The sequence below is a fragment of the Eupeodes corollae genome, chromosome 1 (assembly GCF_945859685.1).
Source record: "Eupeodes corollae chromosome 1, idEupCoro1.1, whole genome shotgun sequence".
Classification (NCBI taxonomy): Eukaryota; Metazoa; Arthropoda; class Insecta; order Diptera; family Syrphidae; genus Eupeodes; species Eupeodes corollae.
This window is the reverse complement of record NC_079147.1, coordinates 130,499,095-130,525,076: the sequence shown is the minus strand read 5'-3', so window position 1 is coordinate 130,525,076 and position 25,982 is coordinate 130,499,095. Positions and strand designations below refer to the sequence as shown.

The 25,982-nt window shown below is 32.4% G+C and overlaps 1 protein-coding gene across 10 annotated transcripts in view; it reads right to left on the bottom strand.

Annotated features, from left to right (window-relative positions):
• The window catches only part of LOC129953806 (proteoglycan 4), a 127,362-nt gene that overhangs the window by 77,472 nt on the left and 23,908 nt on the right, over positions 1–25,982 (bottom strand). For 9 of the 10 annotated variants that reach the window (XM_056067274.1, XM_056067270.1, XM_056067273.1 and 6 more), the window contains exon 4: positions 12,777–12,902. The exons of the other annotated variant lie outside the window; for it this stretch is intronic. In XM_056067274.1, coding sequence (XP_055923249.1) covers positions 12,777–12,902 — 126 coding nt within the window. The remainder of the gene's footprint in view (positions 1–12,776; positions 12,903–25,982) is intronic. 10 annotated transcript variants of the gene reach the window in all.

Here is a 25,982-nt window from a genome sequence, read left to right as displayed (position 1 = left end):
CCTTACCGAGACATTTGAGTCTCTTGAACACAGCCGCAAGGTCTCATGCCAATCATTTTGTATCGTTATTTTTGTAAACCAAGCTGTATTGAAATAGCCAGTTGCATCCCTCAACTAAAACAATTCAACCGTAATACCTATACTTCTAGGAATGCTAATCAGTTTACAGTACAGGGATCCTCTCCTTAGCCACACTACAGGAATGTGAAAAGCTTTTAAACAAAATAAATTAGGTTGCGCCACAGTCCATGAAAAACCAGGGCCTAGTGACTTACAACTCTCAACTATTCCTGTGTGCGAGTACTGTTGTCAGGAATGGAAGGGACTTACAATTTTGGGCCTAATCTGAACGGCTAATTTGAGAAAGCACTTTTCATGACAAGAATTAATCGCAAGAGGCAGTACCTTTACTTTACAATGTACAGGCAGGGATTGAACCCAAGACCCCTTGCATGACAGTCCAAAGCACTAACCATCACGCTACGGGTACTACTGTGAAAAGCTTTACCAGACTCAATATTTCACAGTAATTACAATTCAAAACCAATGTGCATCGGTTTCTCCTTTCTAATCCTGTGCTCCTTTCTAATTGCTCGCTTGCTTCTTTTAAAAGTTTAATGTAATGCATACAAAAGAAAGAACGAATTTTGTATGATTGAAAACAAGTCATTTATAAATAAATTGAATAACATTGGGGATCAATGGCTGCCTTGGGGAACATCAGAGTTCACAACAAACTGGCTTAAGCCTACATAATGATGAACTCGAATTTGTTGTCGGTTAAACCTTGACAAAACAGTTTAGAAATTTGTGTTTTATGACAGAGCTTTTCAAACGCTTTACTTAAATCATTAAATACACAATCTACTTGTTTATGTTTCTCAAAACAATATAAAACAAAGGACGTTAAATTAAATAAATTAGTAACAGTAGAGCGTTTTTTTTACTTTTGGTTCAAGACTTTTCAATTTTGTGTATATACATACTCATCATTTCAGAGTATACAGAGTTTGAATATTTATGAAATAATTGCTTAAGGATAAGGAACTTTCTATAATTATCATCATATCTTGTTTGATTATATTTTAACCAACCTTTGTTTCTAGAGAAACAAACCATGGTGGTGCATGTCAGTTTTACGAGCCTCAATTTAATAGTTTTACTGCAACAGTCAAAGAGATTATTAGAAAAAAGTTACACATCAATATTTAAATTTACAGTCGAATATAACAAATCAAACAAATTTACAAAACTACACTTGCTAAAGTTAAATTCAAGTTTTTCATAAGAATAATAATTCTAAGAAGGAGATAGCATATTTAAATTGAGTGCAATACCTTAAGCAGGATGATGTCGACTTTTTTCAATAAGTTTCACAGCAGAAATTAAATTCACTAAGACCACTACAATCAAAATTTCATCCTCCGGCCCCGACAAAAATTATTATTAAATATTCTGAAATGGCATTTGTTATATCTTGGAGACATCTCAGTCGATATAATAAATAAATGTCCTTAAAATCAGCTTAATTTGTATACAAGGAACTTTGATACCTATCATATAGCATGTATGCAAGTCCTTGATAGCAAGAAAAATTCGTCCTCCTACAGTGTCAAAAATGTCGTTTACAAGTCGATCGTGCTTGAAGATATGAAAAAGAAGCATCGAAAAGCTCCGAGTCAAGAATAGAAGTATTTAGCCAAGTTTCTGTTAGTATAATGACATAGTGTGGCTTATGTTTTTGTAGACCATGTTGGTTTTTGTGTGAAATCCATTTACATTTTCATAGTAAATTAGAATTGGTTTAAGCTGATTTGAGGTCAATTCAGTCTTGCCCGATTTAGACAAAATGGGTTTGAATTGTACCCTGTTGTTAGGTTTATACTCATATTCATGAACTATAACACCCTTTGGCTAAATGCATGACGAAACCGAGTCAAGTAGCAGTTCGTCAGTGTATGAGGGATTTTGAAGGCATTTGTTGCTGATTGTGTGATTTTCGACGCGTTACATAATAGCGCAGGAACATTACCATTTGAAGCTGATGACGTAAGCAACGAGGGAAAAGAGGAAGAAGTTGTAGTCACATCATCAAAGTTGAAATCAGCAATTTGTCGAAATGAGTTATAGTCGTTAAAAGTACGTACCTATAGCAGCTTTGTTTGAAAGCTGGTTTACATCAGAAATATCATCATCCAGCTCATTGTTCCTACGTTTTGATAAATATCCTGTTTTTTTCTTTTTCACTAAGCCGATGTTTCCTTATCAATTATTGTATGTCAATTGACGGTAAATTTTCCATTATAGTTTTGAAAAAATGTGAATGCTTCTCTAATTTGTCTAGCTAATTTGTATATGTCACGAACAATATTGTTTTTAGCTAACTTGTCGCACTCGTCACGAAAATAGAAAAAAATATTTCCTTTTCCTAAAAAATTGCTCATGATCCTAGCATTTAAATTTGTAGCTTTTATGCGATTGGTGATGAACACACTGTTTGGAAATTATAAAATCAACAATAAAGTTGCAACTATGTACCAACAGGTGGATCTGCATTTTTTTATCAATGAATGTAGCAACAGCTGATGGCTGGTGTTCAGAAAGAAACAGAAGTTTGATGTACAGTTTCAAACAAATATAAACCGCAAAATATATAATAAAGTTGAACTCGCCGGGAGAGGCAGTTTTGCCGAATCTCATTATTTATCATGATTTTTTATCCCATCTCATGATCTCATAAATTTATTGAAAATCTCATGATTTTTCAAATCTTCCTTCAAAAAAGGCATTTATGCCGATGGAGCTGCAGTAATAATGGGAGTGAACTCATCAGTTCTCATTTATTTACAAGCTGATGTCCCAAGGTTATTTATAATGAAGTTTTAGTATGTCGTTCCTTTCATCTCTCCGCTTCATTTGCATGTTCCAATTTAAGCCTAGTACATACTTCCTCGTGAAGTGAACTTTCGCCAGTGGAGAAAGTGAACTTTTGACATTGCTCACTGGTACACACTTGTGAGTACACGTTGTGAACATTTGACTTCAGCTTCACCAACAGTTCCCGTACATTTTGCACGTGAATTGCCCGTGAACGAAAACTCTCCACTTTGTTCTCCACTCAGCTTCACGAACAAGTTCACGGGTGAACCAAAAACTGAAATTTGTATGGGTTCACGAGATGGTTCACAAGTATGTACTAGGCTTTACCCTCAAGAATTAAAGACTTATGTTGAGATGTTTATAATTATAATCAAAACAGTCCTAAGAGAATTGCGGCATTTAAAACTTTTCAAGCTATTTTGGAGATGAAGCCAAATAAAATTTTACATACCTAGCTTTCGAGGTTAGAAGTAGTTAATTGTATTCTTGTGCAATATGCTGCCTTAAAAGCATATTTTAACAACGTAACAAAAAGTGGCAACAAGCAAAACTATTCTAAATATGCTCAATGAACCTGTTTATTATATCAATTTGTGTTTTCTTAGTTTTGTTTATATTCCAGATTTAACTTCAACAACAGTGTCTTCATAGATATGGAATATTTGTCAACAAGAAATGTTGTAAACAAAAATGTTAAGTCAATTTTTCCTCTTATTAAACATTTTCCAAATCCAGTGTCTGAAGATTGTTATCAAGAGGTAGGTAGATAATGAACGGAGAATGCTAGTGAATTCAAACATCAAAACGAATCACCAATCAAACGAAAACGACATTGAAGAATTAAACTGGCCGATGATAGATTGGCATATCCACTCTTGTCTAAATTTGTTGTTGAGGTATTCTTACTGCCACATTCTTCAGCCAACACTGAAAGAATATTTTAAAAAGTAACTTTAATCAAACCAAAAATCAGAAACAGACTTGAAATGGATGCAATAATTGGACTCATACATTCCAATGACCTTACTAAAAATCAAAGTTGTTTTGGTTTCAAAATCACAAAACCATTAATAAAGAATATTTAAGTAAAGTTTATAACCATTAGTAATGACTTATGTGGATATAATAATATGTAATTCATTTATTTTTTTCTCTTAAATATCACTAAATGTTGTTTTAAAACTTAATAAAACGAGATGAAATCTCATATGTATTTTTTTATTTAAAATTTGTGCGGTAAATTATACGCTAATATTCATTATTAAGGGTCCAATGAAGAATAAAAAATCTCATGATTTTTTTGAGGATCTTAAGATAAAAAATAATGATACATTTTTTTTAATCGGCGACACTGGGGAGAGGAAGAGTATTTTATTAGTGAACACTTATAATGCACGAAAATCTGAAAATATCACTTATACTGTGAGTTAAATGATTAGCGATAATTAAAATAAAACAAAGTAGGTACAAGTAGCCAAACAAAACACGTATAGTATTTATAAAGAGAGTAACCATAACATGTCTTGTCTTTCGCAATGGCATGGCTTTAGGTATAAAACAAAAACTCATCTAGGACTGTTATGGAATGGCTTTTTTTGTTATGACATTACGAAATTGGTCAGCGGCTGTCGAGTTGAACGGTGAAAATAATCTTAAGACCCATTTTATCCTATCTACCGCTTTAACACAAGTCGGAACTTTTTTGTGGTTGCAGCCCGGGAAGTGGGTATTTAGCAAGGGTTCAATGTTTTACCGATATGATTATGTCCTTTGACCATTTGGTTTTCTTTTTAGTGTATGGGTATACTTTCTAGAATTTTCCAAAGTTGAGTTAGCTTATTGGTACATTCATCACAGAATTTTCGCCACTTTTCGTTTGGCTTGTTGAGACTCTGCCTTAAATTTTCTATGACTTGATTGCAGTTGTTACTTTGTCTAAGTATTTTGTCTCAAATATGCTAGTTGAGTCTCAATGTTGTAAACTGTTACCAAATTGTCTATTAAACCTATGTCAGTTAGTAAAACTGTGATTCTTAATTAATTTTTGTTTCTGAAACTAGGGATTCAATTAGACAGGTCTTTGAATTACGGGTTACGGTAATGTCAAGTACCTCACTTCAAGTGTTAATAAAAAGAGTGTGTATATTCCCTCGATTTGATTGTAAATTAGAATTGGTTTAAGCTGATTTGAGGTCAATTCAGTCTTGCCCGATTTAGACAAAATGGGTTTGAATTGTACCCTGTTGTTAGGTTTATACTCATATTCATGAACTATAACACCCTTTGGCTAAATGCATGACGAAACCGAGTCAAGTAGCAGTTCGTCAGTGTATGAGGGATTTTGAAGGCATTTGTTGCTGATTGTGTGATTTTCGACGCGTTACATAATAGCGCAGGAACATTACCATTTGAAGCTGATGACGTAAGCAACGAGGGAAAAGAGGAAGAAGTTGTAGTCACATCATCAAAGTTGAAATCAGCAATTTGTCGAAATGAGTTATAGTCGTTAAAAGTACGTACCTATAGCAGCTTTGTTTGAAAGCTGGTTTACATCAGAAATATCATCATCCAGCTCATTGTTCCTACGTTTTGATAAATATCCTGTTTTTTTCTTTTTCACTAAGCCGATGTTTCCTTATCAATTATTGTATGTCAATTGACGGTAAATTTTCCATTATAGTTTTGAAAAAATGTGAATGCTTCTCTAATTTGTCTAGCTAATTTGTATATGTCACGAACAATATTGTTTTTAGCTAACTTGTCGCACTCGTCACGAAAATAGAAAAAAATATTTCCTTTTCCTAAAAAATTGCTCATGATCCTAGCATTTAAATTTGTAGCTTTTATGCGATTGGTGATGAACACACTGTTTGGAAATTATAAAATCAACAATAAAGTTGCAACTATGTACCAACAGGTGGATCTGCATTTTTTTATCAATGAATGTAGCAACAGCTGATGGCTGGTGTTCAGAAAGAAACAGAAGTTTGATGTACAGTTTCAAACAAATATAAACCGCAAAATATATAATAAAGTTGAACTCGCCGGGAGAGGCAGTTTTGCCGAATCTCATTATTTATCATGATTTTTTATCCCATCTCATGATCTCATAAATTTATTGAAAATCTCATGATTTTTCAAATCTTCCTTCAAAAAAGGCATTTATGCCGATGGAGCTGCAGTAATAATGGGAGTGAACTCATCAGTTCTCATTTATTTACAAGCTGATGTCCCAAGGTTATTTATAATGAAGTTTTAGTATGTCGTTCCTTTCATCTCTCCGCTTCATTTGCATGTTCCAATTTAAGCCTAGTACATACTTCCTCGTGAAGTGAACGTTCGCCAGTGGAGAAAGTGAACTTTTGACATTGCTCACTGGTACACACTTGTGAGTACACGTTGTGAACATTTGACTTCAGCTTCACCAACAGTTCCCGTACATTTTGCACGTGAATTGCCCGTGAACGAAAACTCTCCACTTTGTTCTCCACTCAGCTTCACGAGCAAGTTCACGGGTGAACCAAAAACTGAAATTTGTATGGGTTCACGAGATGGTTCACAAGTATGTACTAGGCTTTACCCTCAAGAATTAAAGACTTATGTTGAGATGTTTATAATTATAATCAAAACAGTCCTAAGAGAATTGCGGCATTTAAAACTTTTCAAGCTATTTTGGAGATGAAGCCAAATAAAATTTTACATACCTAGCTTTCGAGGTTAGAAGTAGTTAATTGTATTCTTGTGCAATATGCTGCCTTAAAAGCATATTTTAACAACGTAACAAAAAGTGGCAACAAGCAAAACTATTCTAAATATGCTCAATGAACCTGTTTATTATATCAATTTGTGTTTTCTTAGTTTTGTTTATATTCCAGATTTAACTTCAACAACAGTGTCTTCATAGATATGGAATATTTGTCAACAAGAAATGTTGTAAACAAAAATGTTAAGTCAATTTTTCCTCTTATTAAACATTTTCCAAATCCAGTGTCTGAAGATTGTTATCAAGAGGTAGGTAGATAATGAACGGAGAATGCTAGTGAATTCAAACATCAAAACGAATCACCAATCAAACGAAAACGACATTGAAGAATTAAACTGGCCGATGATAGATTGGCATATCCACTCTTGTCTAAATTTGTTGTTGAGGTATTCTTACTGCCACATTCTTCAGCCAACACTGAAAGAATATTTTCAAAAGTAACTTTAATCAAACCAAAAATCAGAAACAGACTTGAAATGGATGCAATAATTGGACTCATACATTCCAATGACCTTACTAAAAATCAAAGTTGTTTTGGTTTCAAAATCACAAAACCATTAATAAAGAATATTTAAGTAAAGTTTATAACCATTAGTAATGACTTATGTGGATATAATAATATGTAATTCATTTATTTTTTTCTCTTAAATATCACTAAATGTTGTTTTAAAACTTAATAAAACGAGATGAAATCTCATATGTATTTTTTTATTTAAAATTTGTGCGGTAAATTATACGCTAATATTCATTATTAAGGGTCCAATGAAGAATAAAAAATCTCATGATTTTTTTGAGGATCTTAAGATAAAAAATAATGATACATTTTTTTTAATCGGCGACACTGGGGAGAGGAAGAGTATTTTATTAGTGAACACTTATAATGCACGAAAATCTGAAAATATCACTTATACTGTGAGTTAAATGATTAGCGATAATTAAAATAAAACAAAGTAGGTACAAGTAGCCAAACAAAACACGTATAGTATTTATAAAGAGAGTAACCATAACATGTCTTGCCTTTCGCAATGGCATGGCTTTAGGTATAAAACAAAAACTCATCTAGGACTGCTATGGAATGGCTTTTTTTGTTATGACATTACGAAATTGGTCAGCGGCTGTCGAGTTGAACGGTGAAAATAATCTTAAGACCCATTTTATCCTATCTACCGCTTTAACACAAGTCGGAACTTTTTTGTGGTTGCAGCCCGGGAAGTGGGTATTTAGCAAGGGTTCAATGTTTTACCGATATGATTATGTCCTTTGACCATTTGGTTTTCTTTTTAGTGTATGGGTATACTTTCTAGAATTTTCCAAAGTTGAGTTAGCTTATTGGTACATTCATCACAGAATTTTCGCCACTTTTCGTTTGGCTTGTTGAGACTCTGCCTTAAATTTTCTATGACTTGATTGCAGTTGTTACTTTGTCTAAGTATTTTGTCTCAAATATGCTAGTTGAGTCTCAATGTTGTAAACTGTTACCAAATTGTCTATTAAACCTATGTCAGTTAGTAAAACTGTGATTCTTAATTAATTTTTGTTTCTGAAACTAGGAATTCAATTAGACAGGTCTTTGAATTACGGGTTACGGTAATGTCAAGTACCTCACTTCAAGTGTTAATAAAAAGAGTGGGTATATTCCCTCGATTTGATTGTTTTCTAGAATATAGTCAAAAAAGGATTCGCTCCTGATTTTTATATCAGTGCTACCCCACTTTACATGATGTAAAATAGCTTCTCAGCAATAGACTAGATCGAGTCTGTTCTTATCATATTACATTGGGTTATTCCTATGCGCACCTTGAAATCTACTTTACTATTAGAGGTTTTGATTGATTTCTGTGTCAGCCTCAAGACAGATCGGTGTTGAGTGAAAGGATATTTGTCTCTCTAACTAATCTTCTGGCAAAGTGGTTCTTTAATAAGGATTTTCAGTTATAGCCATGTTCCATTAAATCTGAATATATAACTATCTCATCTTTTCGTTTTGTTAACCTTCTAAACATTTCTATAAGCCTTCCTTTTTGGATGAACTCAGAATGTATAGATATAATTCTTTTATTGTCTAGTTTTTCAATTTCTTATTGATTTGAATATGTAATAGAATTATTTGGATATAATTGTTCCTGATATTGGACAATGGTCATTTTGAGAGTGAATTGGGTTATCGTCAGTTTTAAAATTTAAATGCATGTGTCAAAATCTCTATCGCATTTATTTCTTTTGTTTCGGTATACATTCGACTAAGGAAGTCTGTACGTCTATTTGCTTTTCCCTTAGTAAAATTGATATTTAATAGTCATTTAGTTGTAATTACTATGTTTGAAGCCATTGATTAATGTGTCATTCTTTATGTTTCGTTTACAACTATATAAGTGCTTGATGGTCTGTCAATAAGAAAAAAAATCTAATTTATGAGTAAGGTCTAAAATAATTCACAAACCAAACTGTAGCTGATCGTTATTTTTCACTCACAGAGTAGTTTCGTTCGGGATCATTTAAAGTTCTGCAAGCGTAACACACTTGGTGACCTTCTTATATTAGTTTCGTATTGAAATGCAAACATCTTAAGACTGGTGTCATTAAATACTATTTCAATTTTTCCAAAAAATGTATGTAATTTGAATTGTTCACATTTAATCTTAAGTTCTTTTTAATATACCTGGTATTAGATTTTCAATGTAAGCGTAGTCCTTTATACATTTTCTGAAATAACAAGTTATTCCCAAAACTTGTTTTATTTGCTTCTTATTTTCCGGTATTTAAAGTGTAACCTTTTGTAAGCTTATAAAATGTTCTTTAAGATATTTGCTAAATATCAAAATATCGTCTAGGTAGACAACGAGTTAATAAGAATTTGAAACGTTGCAGGGGAATTTTTAAGCCCAAAAGGCATTCTTGTGAATTCTATTGGCTATTGGCCATGATCCAATAAGACTATTATAGGGACAGTTGATTTCTTTTACAATTCTCAGCCATATTACTTCTTAAATGTGTCAATTAATTTCCTATTCACATATCTGAAAGTATTTATATATTTTTATATCATTTATTGTCACGGTTTCATGATTCACTTCATGAATACTACTTTGTGAGTTATGTTCGAATAGTTTCCAAAAAGACTATGCTTTCGACTTCTGAATTTATTACAAATGTATAGACAAGCACTCATTTTGATACGACTACCATGTATTTCCAGATATTCTTCATCTAAGTTTACTTTATCTTGTTAAAGGTTTAACAAATTCTGTCTATAATATCAGCAAAATCTCTCTATCCAAAAAAAGTAAGCTTACAACACATTACAGCTTTTTGGTCAGAGTGTTTCGGAACTTCTGTAATAATTTTAGCGTCAATGGAGGGTATTGAAAAAATTGGTACAAAATTTGAATCGATTTCGTAAAGTGTTAAATCTATTTTTAGCAATTTATATAATTTTAAACGATTTTAACATCTTTCAATCTTTTAACAATTCGCTTAAGTTAAAATCACAGATTGGCTACTTTAGCTTTTAGCAATTTGATAAATCATATAACTTCTGTACAATTATTCTTATAAGCGCAGTGAATGGAATGGAATTTTGCGCAAATTAAATTAAATCAAACTTGTTTCTTCTAAAATTTAAAATGCGTCTCTTAAATTGTTTGTCTGTCTACTTATTATAACACTAGCTCAATCGGAATCCAATCCATTTATAAAAATCAAAACCATATTCTTATTAGCAGATGTAGATATGTAGGTAGAGATGGTAGTCATAAGCAACCCTTGCTGCTCGACTCATTTAACGCTGAAAGACGCGCCGTTTTGATACCATAAACTCATGAAATCTGTGTATGTTCTGACGACGGATTTATAAAGACAAAATTTGCGACGTTAAAGCCATTTCGTCGCGTTCAAAAGGGATATAACGTCATTTATATTGATCTGGAAAATTCCGTCAAGGTCTTTAAAGAATGCCCTTTCAAAGCTTTGCATTTTAGAACTTTCTCCGCAGCTACGGCAATGAGTTTTGTGAGGATTACCCAACATTGTATTTTATAGAAGATGTTATGGCCGAATTTATAGCCATAATAAACTACTGGCTATCAGTATTACTATTTTGGTTTAAGTTTGATTTGAGAACGCTAGTAAATAAGCTTGAAATACTATTGCAAAATCAGTTAGCCAAAAATACTAAGACACATTTTAGGACTCGTCGAAAATTCCCGAACCAACTACGTAATCGGTGTCTGAACCGCTATAAACAGTTCATTATAGTTTCTTCCGAAAGTTTCGATGAACAGAAAAACAAACAAAGGAATGTTTTCGAACGCCTTGAGAAACATCATAGCGAATAAAAGCTTTTCGAAGAGCTGAGAAACATTTTGAAAAAAAGCTTATTAACATTAACAACCAGTGTTATTTTCCGAGTAATTGCCTAACAAAGAAACGAGAAAAAACCAACTTAAAAGGGCGGTGGATGGTTTCGAACATCCCAGAAACACCATCCGGGTCTCTCAGATTAAACGTTACAATAAAAGTCTTGCTGTTGAGGTAACTTTAAATGGTAAGAAATGTATGGTCAACATTGACACCGATGTGACCGCCTCAATTGTGCGTCAAGAACTAGTGCTTCTGAATTGGCTACACAACATCAATATTAGCTAGGGTTTATAGTGAAGTCCACACAAGTGTAACAAGTGTATCATGCAAAAAGACTTCACAACGTGTAGTCTTAGATACCGCAACCAGGTACTTAAATAACAAAATACAAAGATTTCTATGATCTTTAGTCACAAAGAAAGAACAACTCTAAAGACTGTCTTCAAAGAAGACGTAATTATTCCTACTCCTTCTGAGTATTTGTTTAGACAAAATTAGAAGGTGATGTGGACGCGATTAATGCTTAATAGTTGAACCAGAAATTAATGCTAGAAACAAATACATTGTGCTGTTAATGATTACTTCGGAGTATTGCCTGAGGAATACACAATTTGCAACAAAGAAGCCAAGACCATGGCCAACTAGGCAGGTGCCAAATAGTTCTTTTAAAGTGTTAAAAACACGATTTTTACAACGTTCTTTTTGGGGTTTTAAGTTTGAGCTTTTACTTAAAAGCAAATGTGATCTGTTCAACATTTACTTGAATGCATATTAGTAGAGTATACTCACCGTCGCGTCGTGAGTTATATAAACCGATATTAGATATTGTAACTTTAGCTGTATTAAGGACAGTTTATTATAATGCGGGTGAAACGTATTTATAGTGCCATGAAATAAAGGTAAGTGAAAAAAGGCAAACATTTCCAGAATTAGTCTTATTCCACTTTTGAAAAGTGTAATTCCACTTTTGTAAAGTGTTATAAAGCCAATTTACAAATGTTAGTCATATTACAACTAAACAAAGTAAATTAAGGCCTAATTTATTTCACTTTCAAAAAGTGAGGCATGAGCTCAGCCTCGCGCTTATCCCAAATCCTTTATAGTGTGCTGAAAAAGGGAGAGAGTAGCATGCTCTCCCCTTTCTTACTTCACCGTAAAAATGTTATTATTATGTTGGTGTTATTTTTCAAAATAGTTAAGCATTATTTCAATTTGTAAAGTGCAATATGACAAACTGCTGAAAATTGGCCTTTATCGACGTTTTTAAAGTGCAATAAGGCCTAATGTTTTAAGCTACATAATTGAGAAGACATTCGTTCAAAAATCAATACTCCTCGATATAAAAATAACTCCATTGCAATAAGAACAACGAGAAATTTACGAGTGTACAAACATAATACATGCGCATTTTGTTCCTCAGTGACTTGTTTGATATCAGTTATAGGGTATTTGTCTATGTTAATTTTTCAAGGTAAAAACGTTTCTTAAGGGCTTGACTATGAAGATCTTTTCAATAAAATTTCGACGTGTAAATGCTGTATTAAAGTTACAATTTAAGTAATATTTTTAGAATTTGTCGCATGCAGTAGAAAAATATATTAACTAATTTCTTTTACAGCAGGAAATGTGTTACCTAACTTAAAATCGCCCTTTTCAAGAAATTGTTATTTTATTTTGTTATTCAATTTTTGTATTGATTTGTTTGGTTTGCATGATATTTTAAAGGTTTTATATAAAAAACAATAACTTAAAGAAAACGTGAGAATGTATGTACCTGTGCAGAAGGATTCCCAACACCCGGTCCATCGGTCTCGGAGGCAATCGGATAAGCCCTGCCATTTGGAGCAGCTGGAGGACCCTCAGATTTACTCCTTCGTGAGGAAGTTCCTCGCCATTCAGACTGAAATTAAAATGAATACATATTTTCTGCAGAATTATTTTAACATGTTTAATTAAACAGAAAAACCACGCGGGAAACTAATAAGGCTTTTCCGGTACACAACCATACTTATTATGTATATAATTTTGAATAGGATAATCTTTTCATGTCAATTTAATATAAATGTGCAGATGCATGCAAGACGTATTCATTTTAATTTGTAAGATCTCATAAATTCCTAGCCAATAAATATGATTATATTTTGTATGCATTTAAAGAAGGCGAGCCTAAGTGGGGACTTGGATTTAGAGAACCACAGCAGATTAGTATACAGATATATATCATACATGTTATTGAGAACCTCTTACATATAGGAGCTCTTAATAACATCTATTACAAAATTCGGCGAATGAGCTAAAGTGACCAAAAGACATCGAAAATTGTTGATCGAATGTGTGTAGCATGCCCTGTACCACTGACATTTTATTCAACTTATCTGGAATTTTGTATTACATGGTGGTTTCGCACTCCATACAATTTCTTAAGTCTATCATGCGCGCCAATTTCAAGACTAATCTGAAGTGAATTTTTGTTAGAAGAAAAGAAAACAAAATAACACAATGAAAATCTCAAAAATTTAAGTTAACAGTTTAAAATAATAAATTTTTAAATGTTTTTACGTTTATTGAAAAAGAATATGCACAACTATATGGAGCCATGCAGAGAAATAGTGGAAATAATGGAGGCTGAACAGGACACAGCTAAAAATCTGACGTAAAAGTCTACCGAGGAACAGCAAACATTTTGGGGGAAACTTGAAAATCGGCTTAAAGACATTGGTCCACCATTTAAGGAGACTTTGAAATGGAGAAAAATTAACTAACAAACCTATTCTATTTCGTATTCTAAATGGAGACAAGTTAACTAACAAACAATTTTTGATTTATACGACACCTATTTCGATTTAACCATGTGGTTTTCCAAAAAAGAGAAAAATATTCTAAACACTTCTTCCAAGAAACTATATGTCGAGGTCTCAATTAATTATAAAACCACCATTGAAAAAGAAGAAACGATTCATCAAACTCGAACCAAATACAATTGCTTAAAAAACAAATAGAAATACTAAACCATTACTATAATAAAAATCAAGAGCAAACAAAAATTCTCAATGAACATATTTTAAAAATATAGAGAACCTAGGAAAGGCTGGATCAACTAAAAGATACAAAAACTTAGATTTTTCAATCACTTCTTGAGGAAACCAAAAGGCACAACATGCAATTTGAACAAATGTTGTTAATTAAAGAAGCAAACAACTTTGTTTCTGAATTTTAAATTTAAATTTGTTCGTTCCTATTTTATTTTTCAAAAATTTGTGTTTTTAAATATATTAAGCTTTAAATTTTCTGGATGAAATAAATTTCCAAAAATGTTTTTATTTTCTTTATATCTTCATAATTACACAAATAATTATATCATTTGTAAATAATATTTCCTTATAAAACTAAAGAACTTAATTTTGTAATGCTTTCTTCAAAAGTAAATATTCGATACGAATGGGTTCCTCGGTTGATTGTCCTCTTGGAAATATATTTTTTAACAATATTCTTCTTCACTCAACTCATTGTTTTAAACTTCCTGATTTGGATGAAATATGAATATCATCATGGCCTTTAAATTGTAGTATTACATTATGTTGAGCTGCTGCAACGTTTATTATGTGCACAGATTTATTTGGTGACTAGTGTAGTTGCCGAGCACCCAGGCAGCACTAACACCAATTCTTCCATACATACAAAATTTGTTCCACGATATTACGTCCACTGCTATGACTTTTATTAAACCGGCTCTTTTGAGTGCTTACAATAGCGTTTTTAAAAGGGATTATCAGCCAAGGTGACAATGGATAACCAGCATCTCCTTAAATGGAAATCTAAAGGCTTGTATAACTTGGTTTGATTCTTGCAATAAATATGCTTACCAAGCAATCGTGTATATCTGTCCCCACTATCATAAAAATTTTTAAAAAGCGAGAAAGCTTCATTGTATCCCCCTATAAAAGAATCGTGCCTAGATCCCGGATATCTGCCATCTACGTATCGAATCCTTTGCATGTGGTGACATATCTGAACAAATTAAACAATAATCAATAATCATATTCAGTTAATTATTAACAGTAAATTTTACAATCATCATAGCAATGAGGCTGACAAATCCCTGACGACTAAGAAAGAGGTGAGCATTATCCCCAGTGTGTTAACATATTTTGATGTGCGTGCCTTCAATGAACATAACCACATCAGGGATCTTACGTTTAGTATAAAAATATACTCTAGCCTCACGTTTTCCATTACCATCCAGTTGTAGATTGATCTAGTTGTGCACTAAACGTTCTTTTAAAATCCGAAAAACTTCCGCGTGGACTGGCAAACTTTAAAATCTTGCCGCCAACTTCAGCTCCTGCGTTAATGATAATGACTTTACTGTTGGAGGTAGTTTTCTCTTTAGAGTTAACTCAAAACATATTTAAATGCAGACCAATTAAGTCTATAATGTTTAATAAATCTCAAATAATAACTTAAAGTTATCGAGAAGGGCCCAAAAATAAACTTATAAAAGTGCAATTAAGAAAACACCAAATGCCTTTGTACTGTTATTTTTGCATTATAGATTCTTTGTTTAGGAAGACTTGTCCTACAAATAAAACTGATTAAGTTTTGGAATCTACTCATCACACTTTAAGAATAAATATTTAAATTTATTGAAAATAAACCGTTAGTAAAAAAAAATGTACTCATCGAATTCACATGTTGGGATTTGTGTTTATTTTAAGAGGAATTTTTTTATTTTTAACTTTTTTGTATAAGGTCTGAATAACTTTTTTAACATTAAGGACTAATTTCAGAAAGGTATGGATTTCAAAACGTTTTTCAATTTTTCTTTATAATGACACAAACGTCGAAACGGTGAATCGTACAGAGATTAATGATATCTTTTGAAATGAAAACAGTCATTCTTAGTCGTCAGGTTACAGTAACTTTATGTCAGTTCCTCGCAAGATTCAGCAACCGTGTCAAAAACATTGGGTTGAACCCAAGACTTCCAGCATGACAATCCTCCGCACTAATCATTGTGCCACGGGTTGATGCATCAGCAAAGGCCGAAAAAAAACATCTCACTTGGCAAGTTTCAAAAGCCGACCACCTGTACTTTCATTGAAACTTTGTTGAAAAAGCTCATTTAATTGTTCTAGTGATTAGTAAATCATTGATACAATATGGCCAGGATGAAGCATTTATTTGTTTTGGCCTTTTTGTCTGCCTTTTCATTTTCATAAATGTCACAGTGCCCTGGGTCCCAATGAAGGGTTGGCTTCGTTTAGTGAACGGAGCTCGCTAGTGCAGTTTTTAACCACTTTTGACCTTGCGATAGTTGTGGATATGTTCTTGATTGGTGCTTGTCTATAAAAACCCACGCCTATGTTTTTATTTTCCAAATTGTCACAATAAAGATATTTAGCGGCTTAAGGAACCCTTATTACTTTTGCCCAAGACACTGCAGCAGTGTATCAAGCTGTGCTCCACTGCACAGCTTGATACATAGGCGAAAAAGTGGGCATCGTCAGCAAGGTAAGGTTATTACAGTAATCTAATTGCATACATTATTTTCTATCTCAAGGACTTATGAGTAATTGGAAGCATCCAAATTATTACTTTTTGACAAAGAAATTGTAAGTGCCACTGAAGACTGTGGCTATACCGTAGTTGGCATGCCCAGAGATTTGAAAGGTGGGACTATGTATACAGTGTATACACATCTGAAAACCTTGGTTATATTTTTAAGTGAGTTAGATTAATTCTTACCTTTTCTTTAACTTAAAGTTTTCGAATTATAAACATACAATTTTTTTTTTTGCTGGCCTTTCCCATCTTGTAAAACTTTTTCGAAACCTCTTCATAGACAGTGGTTTTCTGATAAACAAAAATTAATGTATTTTTGAATAAGATTACTTTAACCCTTAGCGGCCACACAGGGTGATTCGTTACCGCAGGCTAAGAAAAATTAGAATTAGATGTCTTAAACCTTCAAACTAATACAGCAAATGGCATCTTATCGTGGCAGGCAAGTTTGAGAAATGACTTCGTACATACATAGTAAGCCAAACAAAATTAAGGGCGGTGCTTTGAGCTTCAGTTTCCTTGGTTTGGGGTTACATCTTTTTTAATTGGATTTTTCGTGCTGGGGTAATCTTTTCATCAATCCATCCATAGGCTAGTCTTATTTGAAAACGCGCTCAACAAAACACGTCTAAAATGTTTGATGTTATTTTCATAATATGCTTCATAAAAGATGGAATAAAGGGTGGTATGCGAAATGTTTTTTCTCAGTCTCATGAGATTGAGCTCTGAGAATGAGCTCGAGATTGTGAGATAGAGCATTTGCAATGAGACAAAGCTCAATTCGGTATGCAAGAGCTTTGTCTCATCTCACTATCTCAGTCTCAAAATGTTTTCTTCAAGTGAAAGAAGTGTTTGTGATAACTCTTCAAAAAAAAACCATGATACAAATATTTTTTTTGTGAATTTTATTAAGAGAAATACAGTTCTTTTGACAAAAAGTCAATCTCCTGACATAAAAAAAAAAGAAAAAAATGCTTTAATAGCAGTATCAAAATAATAATAAAAGAAAAATGTGATCGCAATAAAACAGGAAATAGAAAAATAAAACTTAAGTCATGGAAAAAGGATTTATGGGATTTATTCAATGGTGGGTCTGTAAATCCGAATCCGGTGTTAAATAGGCTCGAAGGTAAAATACAATTGTTTTTTATAATAATTGTTTGATTTTTCATTATGATTATACCAACTTCGATGATGATCCTAGATACTGAACTTTGGTCGATTCCGAAATCTTCGGCAATTCCGCTTTGGAAACCAGGATCAGCAACGAATCGTAGAAAAACCATCATTCTGGTTTTATTAGATAAACGACCACCCCAAAAAGTATCACTACTTTGAAACAAATAATCTGTTAAGGGCTCAATTTGAGTTTGGGTAGACTTATAAAGAATTTTATAATTTCCTGTTGACTCAACAGGAGCAAAAATATTCATGTGCTCAGCCTTTGTTATTCCTGAGACAAATAATTTCCAGTCTCAACATTTTACGAGCTTTGGCTCATTTGAGTGAGACAAAGCTTTTTTTCTGCATACGGAAACATCTCAAATAAGATAGATCTATAAAATGAGATCGATCTCATTTTTGTGAGATTTGTCTCAAAACAATTTTGCATACGAAAGCTAGCAAAAGCTCAAAATAATGAGATTTGAGAATGAGACAATGCATTTCGCATACCACCCATAGTGTTTCCAAACCTTTTTGGAATGTAAGCTAACTAATTCTTAAAAAGCATTCTAATATTTTCTTAGCGCATTCTAATGGTGATGTTAAGTTTACTTGCATCTTGCTTTCAAAAACAATATACATAGTATGATCATGCAACAATTCGTAAGTTATCGTCGCAACTGGAATTTTAGCGATTATATTTTCGAAGTTCTGGATGAGTTTCAAAATCTTCGTTATATACTTACACTAGCCGCCCGTCCCGACACGGGTAGACATAAATAGGTACAGATATTTAAGTTATAAGCATACTAATTAAAACGACCATGAATCACTACACCAGAAAAAATGTATGCTTATCGTAAAGCCTCCCCGTACACTACGTTGGCTATTGTATTTGTAGGTGGCAGCAAAAAGTATTGATTTTCAGGAGATCCTACTCGAGAAAATGGAACATACAATTGCCCGTGAAAAAAGCACTTTTTCCTTAAGTGGATACCAACTATGATACAAATGTTTGTCCCTGGGATTTATTTATTGTTACGGCAAAGGATATTTTCAAAAGGAACTGTAACCTTTTAAGAGATATGGGCAAATCAGTTGGTATCATCGGGATCCGCGGAACATATAAGATCGTAGTTTGACGCTTGCTATAAGCTGACTGCTTTCTGAAATTCTGAAGTGTAAAAAAAACATTTGTACTTGAAGCAACTTTGTTCATACAGTTTCCAAAAATTACAACGCTACGATGAATATACTGTTCAAAAAAAATTGTCCAAACGAAATTTCAGGCTACCAATGAACACTTCTTATTATGCATACGGAATCTGACTTACCTTATATTTTTCTAAAAAAAACTTAAAGGCAAATGTGAATAACATTATCAAGGTAAGAAGATAATCAGACATTAATCTTCAAAAACGAATTCTTAAGATTGGTATAACTTAGCTATTGTGAAGAATAAATAAAACCCGAAGGGGTTTGGAGTAAAAGATTTAAAACATCCCTATGGCAGGCGTATCATCGAGTAGCCGTTGACGACTTTGGCAAGCGGATAACTGATGATTAATTGCAACTACCATTGATAAGCATATTTCTGCATAAAATAAGTATGTATCTAAAATCTAAGGTCACATAGCTACCAAAGAAAACCTGGGTAAGTTTAAGAACGAAATAAGCTTCTTGCGAAAACAAAATGATGAATTGTCATCAAAAGTTAAGCAATTTGAACTGAGATGTAGCTCTTTGGAAGAAGAACTTGAATCACAAAGTCATGAAATAAGAAACAAAAACATAATAATTTCAATTCTCAAAGTAGACTCTCATAAAAATCCAGAAGAAAAAATTCTAACCGTCACTCGGCTTTTACTTGGTAATGAAAGTACACAACAGTTTTCAGAATCCGTACAAATAAGTGAAAATATAAATCAATCAAATCAAAATGAAGGTAAATACCGGCTCAAGTGAAATTACTTTGAGAATGCTGCTTAAAAATTCATACCCGCTAAAAGACACAGGTGTCTTTCTGAAACGCCATCTTTCCAAAAAAATGCAATTAAAATTACGTATTCTTCTACACTACAGAAAAATGATAAGAAATTTTAAACCAAATAGTTTGGTCCAAAAAAAAAAACAACGCCATTCTATTTAAAAACAAAAAATTTTATTTAAATAATAATACTAATCTTATTATAACACTGATAATGGCTCAACTTTCCATTACCGCAGCACGAATTTCGACTCTCGGTTTTTTTTATTCGATAGATATGTGCAAATAAATAATAACTATAGCAATTTTAGAGCGAGCAAACATTTATTTCTTTTTTTAATTAATTTTCAAAGTTCACTTTTTTACATACAAAACACACAAAAATGGTTGATTTTGAGATTTCTTCCCTGTTTTTTGTTCAGTGCTGCCATACTTGTTTTTTTTCTTGGTGATTTCTTTTATTTTAGTGCTCAAATGAAAAAGTTCGTTGTATATACCCAAACTCGCATCCACCCCAAATCCTATAGTGATTCCAAGTAGGAGGGTTGCAGGGGGGCAACTGCCCCCCTTACATACTTAGCTGTTAGTACGCCGTGCTATCAATTAAAAAAAACTTGTTTTAGGCTCAAAAAAAGCAATACAAAAAAAGTAAGGTTAAGTCCGAAAAAGAAAATATTTTTTTATGACTTAAAGTTGTTTCCTCACTTTAATATTTGAAACATGTTCTATTGAGACCCCTACCTAACTGTAAAAAAAAATCAGAAGGAAATTCGTGCTGCGGTAATGGAAAGTCGCCTCCTGATAATAATAATGGAACCGATGGAGAACACGAACTACAAAAAATATTAAATGACATTAACTTTAATGCTGTCAAAATAATCAGCCTGCCAAATGAACGTCAGAATCAAAACGACAGTATTAGATCAATAACAACCAATCGTCGTCCAAAGATGCCACTTGTGCAAAATAGTAGTAGTATGAGAAATTGAGATATATCCGCTCATTTAGTAATAATATTTGTCATATAATGTATCAGGGCTCTATAATAAGATCATATTTAATGAAATATTCTTCATTTTTGAAACACATGTTGTAATTGAAAATTAAAGTAAATTTACCAAATATTTTAACGGATATAAACTTTTTTGGATTCCGGCAACCAAAACATCATCAAGAGGTCATGCAAGCGGTGCATGCTTGTATGGAAAGCAAACAAATTTGTTGACATCCAAGATATCATTGTCGTTAAGTTTTTTTTAAAAAAAAAAACTAATATGTTAATATACCTTTTTATATAAATTTCAACAGATGAACTGAAGAATTTGACAGACTGAGCAATTTAATGTGAGATCTATCAAGCAAAAACGTAATGCTGGTTGGTGATTTCAATGCTAGAATAAGTAATAACCAAGTTACGACCCAAACGGTCATATGCCATTAGTAATTGAATGGAATCTTATTTTCAATCACAACCGATATCTCTTACTTTAATGTACCGATTAAAATGGAAAACTTCAAATTTAGAAATATATCAACACTATTTAGATGATTATTTTCACACACCCCTCCAACTAATTTTGTCAACTTCCGCACTTACAACTCAATTAACAGAATGCATTCTGCAATTAACCCCACTTCAAAAACAACGAATTCTTTTGCTCAAAAATGGTTTGATACAGAATGTCTTAATGCCGGAAAAAAATCATGCGCACTATTGAAAGCCTTCCGCAAATGTTCTTGTGATCAAATTCGAAAATGATACATACAAGCGAATGAGAAGTATAAAGAAATCTGGTGCATTAAGAAAACCAATTACTTAGTCAAATCAGTAACACAAAACAGTTCTGGAAAATGGCAAAAGAAATTAACGGTTAACACAACTCTATAGGCTCAAGTGTTTCTGCAGATGATCTTTCTGAATATTTAAAAAATCTTCTTGAAATCAACCCAACAACTCAACTACTTTCTCATATGCACACCCGCTCGTTTGTTATGATTTATTGGACTAAGTTATATTAGTAAATGAAATACAGCTCGTTCTCCAAAGAACCAAGGACGGAAAAGCCCCAGGTGAAGATGGGATAACCTACGAGTATTTTAAAAGTTCAACCCCTACTTTTTATAACCATCTACATACACTTTTTAATAAGATTTTTAATAATGCTGATGTGTGTTCTCATTAACAGGCTTGAAAATTGGATGGTTGTAAGCAGCATTCTTACAGAGATTTAAGCAGGCTCTAGAAAGAATTATTCGACGGTTGACCACATATTTACTTTAAAACCAATAGTAAAAGCATTTCAAGCTAGAAACAAAAAAAGGATACACATTGTTTGGCGATTTTAAAGCTGCATTTGATTTGGTGACTCGAAAATCTTTATTTTCTAAACTTTCCAAACTTGGAGTGTCAACAAAATTCATCCAAATAATTCGTTGTTGGTACACAGATACTGAAGTTGCAGTCTGGGATGGCAAAGCATATTCAAAACCATTTAAATCACTTACTGCAGTAAAGCAGGGATGTTTAATCAGTGCTCTACTATTCGCTCTTTTTATCAATTATATACCTGCGCACATTCCAGGAGGTGTCCGAATTGCGGGTATCGTAATAAATGTATTACTCTACGCTAATGACCTTCTTTTGTTATCCGAATCAGCAGAAACCCTGCAATTGATGATAAATCGTCTTACGGACTAATTTGTCAAGTGGGGTCTAGTCATCAACACAGATTAAACGATAGTAATGGTCTTTTCTCTTTCCAATCGGAGTGAAGTTAGAAACACCTAGATATTTTACGGAAGTCGTTTAGAAATATCGAAAATATACAAGTGTTTGGGAGTTTTACTAAATCCAACCCTGGATATAATCCAGCACCTTGTAGAAAAAGCAAAAAATTCACAAAGCTTAATTAATGGTATACTTTGAAGAAGATTTTCTCTAACGATCACATAAACCTTTCAACAAAATATAATATTGTCAATGCAGTCGTAAAATCTTCGCTTTGTTATGCGGGGCAAACATGAGGTATGCAGGAACGCGAAGAAATTAAAAATTTTAAAAGATATTTGTTAAAGAAAATATTCAATATTCCCTTAACCGCACCAAACAATTTAAATTATTTGGAAACAGGCCTGCCAAAACTTTTTACTTTAAGTCTAAAGCTACAGGCTGATTATTTAATTAAAGTGCTTGGTCTACGGGAAACTCGGTTATGTAAGATAATAATGCGATAATCAACAAAATTCGGATTAAGAACTGGTGGATTATGTTCAATACATCGAAAATGGGTCATCAGTTTTTTACGAAATTAAAATGTAAAACTTATATATTAATAATCTCTAAATAACTGCATAAATACTGTATGGTCGATTTCTGTATGGTCATAATTCTGTATTGTATAATTATTATTCTGTGTGTATAAATATTCTGTATTTCAAAATACTGTACATTTAAAATACTGTGTCTCAAAATGCTGTATTGTTAAAATACTGTATCTCATAATACTGTAAGTTTTGGCAGATAAATTAATTCGTTTCCAATGTTTATACAATTGTTGATTATGATAGGAACAATCCATGTACAAATGGGGCAGAAATACGAGTAATTAAGAAGTAGAAACTAAGAAATTGAAAATAAACAGAAGATACCATTTATTTTGTATTTGTTAATTCAAAGACTTATGAATTATCGTAGGTTCATATGTTATTGTTTAAAGGAAGTATAATAGTACATTTAGCTAATGAAAAATTATTCTGATGTTTTCTTAAACAAAAATATTCTGTTTTAAAAATTCTGTATTTAATTGTCAAACCAATTTTTATTTTTCAGAATTATAGCATTTTGAAAAACAGTTTTTTGAGATATAGTTTTTGTTAATACAGTATTATGAACCATACAGTATTTTGACCCCAACCTTTGTAGAATGTATATTAATAAGCTCTAAATAACTTTAAACTAAAAATACTTTTAAGCTAGAAATGAAAAGTTTTATATATACAAAATTAATTAAGAAAAAAACTCCTAAAAAGGGGAACAAAAATGAATGCAAAAACATTATAGGTAAGTGGGTGGCATAATACCCAAGTTCAAAATAACTACACTTTGAAAAATCCACAAATTCGTTATCCCCAAGTACCCGTGGCATGATGGTTAGTGCGATGGACTGTCATGCTTGAGGTCTTGGGTTCGATCGCTAGCTTATGCCACGTAAAGTTTTTTTCACGGGTACTGCCTCTTGCGAGGAATTGACAAATTCTCCAAGAGTAATTCTTGTCATGAAAAGTGCTTTCTCAAATTTGCCGTTCGGATTCGGCTCAAAACTATAGGTCCCCTCCTTCCCTGACAACAGTACTCACACACAGGAATGGTTAAGAGTTGTCAGTCACTAGTTCTCAAACGGACGACATCTCCAGGAACTTAATCCCCAAACGTAGTTCCGAAATTTAAAATTTATAAACGCCGCCAATGCCCGTTATTTTTCATTATTTGTGTATAAGGTTTGTACAATGTTGTGAATTTTATAAAAAACAATTATTTTAAAAACAACGTTAAATTGTTCAATAAGGTTATAAGCAGCAACTGCTTTTGCTGATGAGAATAGTCATTAGTACTTATTTCGGTCGAAGTAGATTTACTTAGGTATAGAATCTACTTCACTACTTCAATTTTCTATATAATATTCAAAAGAGTTGTAGAAAAAACGAAAATCCGTAAGCTCAGATTCACCATATCTCGGCCTTAGCACCAAACATAATTTCTTGTATTATGCTCGAAACATGGTGAAATTGTGCTTAAGGATTTGGTTTTGGGGATTTCGGTGTAGGATATTTTAGATTTGGGGAGTTTTTTGGGGCTAGGGTATCTAACCCCAAATATGTGACACTTTGGACGGCCCGCTCCACACTATTGCTACGCCACTACATGTGGATCTTTCAAGTCACAAGAGAATGTTTTATTTCACAGATAAAACAAATCCTATAGTCTATTTGTAAAATGGAATTTTAAGGGAGGGTGGATGCTAGGAGGTTTAGATGAAACAAAACTGAAATATTGGAGCAATAGTTTAAAGAACATTTTGTTAGGGGTTTAACAATTAACTATTTAACAATGTGCCAACTTTTTAGAAATTAACTAAAAGAGTCTAAAATTTTAAAACTTTCCTTATTAGTAAGTGATTACATAGTAACTATACTTAAATTAAGTTGGCAACGAGAGAAGAGATAGTATTTCCTCTAAACAAGTTATTTGAAAGATACATTTATTTTCGAGTTTATGTAACAAATTAAACAACAAAATACAAAAAATGTATAAATAAAAATAAATTTTTACAATTATCACAGTACAATAATCGCTTCATTAATAGTTAAATCAGTCTTTTTATTTTGATAGAAGCAAATAAATAAATAAATAAATACATGCTTTTTTTTGTTTTTTAACCAAATCGAGATTAGAAATTAGGAAGCTTTTTGATGATTGGCATGACAGAATATACTTTACATTTAACTTTGAAATTCTATCTTGGACTAAGTCAGTATTTGTAACAGAATGAACTTGCTGCGTTGAGAAGTGCCAAGGCAAATTGATCATCATTTTTAAAATTTAGTTTTAAGCTATTAGTCATTTTTTTTTATATGCATTTTTGCACATTTACTCCATACTGGAAAACCATAAAACATAATTGGTTAAAATATGGATTCAAATATAAATATTTTATTTCTATTGCTTATTTTTTTTTTTTTTAATGAAACGTTAATTTTATTTACAATTTGACGAACTGACGAACTTGGAATACAAATGTAAGTTTAGAGTCAACTAATACCCCAAGGTACTTAGCAGAATTACACCATTGAATAATTTTACCATCGATATAGATGCTGTTATTGGGTAAAAAGCAAGACTTTCTATGCCTTGTTTAAAAGATAGCCTGATTCTTATCAATATCTATTTTTATTTTCCAATAATTTAAACTTACATTTAGGTCGTATTGCAGCTTGGTTTCAATAACGGAACCAAGTGAGTCTGATACGTAAATTCAAGTTTCATCGGCAAAAATACCCTTTTCACACTATGTTAAATTCTGAATACGGATGTATGCCTATAATATGTATAATATTGGCCCAAGAACAGACCCTTGAGGTGAGTGGGGCCGCAAGCACTTTTGCCGGGTTTTAATAGAGGAATAATATTAGTTTTTTCCTACGTCGAAGAAAAATAACAAATTTTTAAACAACTATTAAATAATAATTCGGAGCCCAGGCCTATAAGGA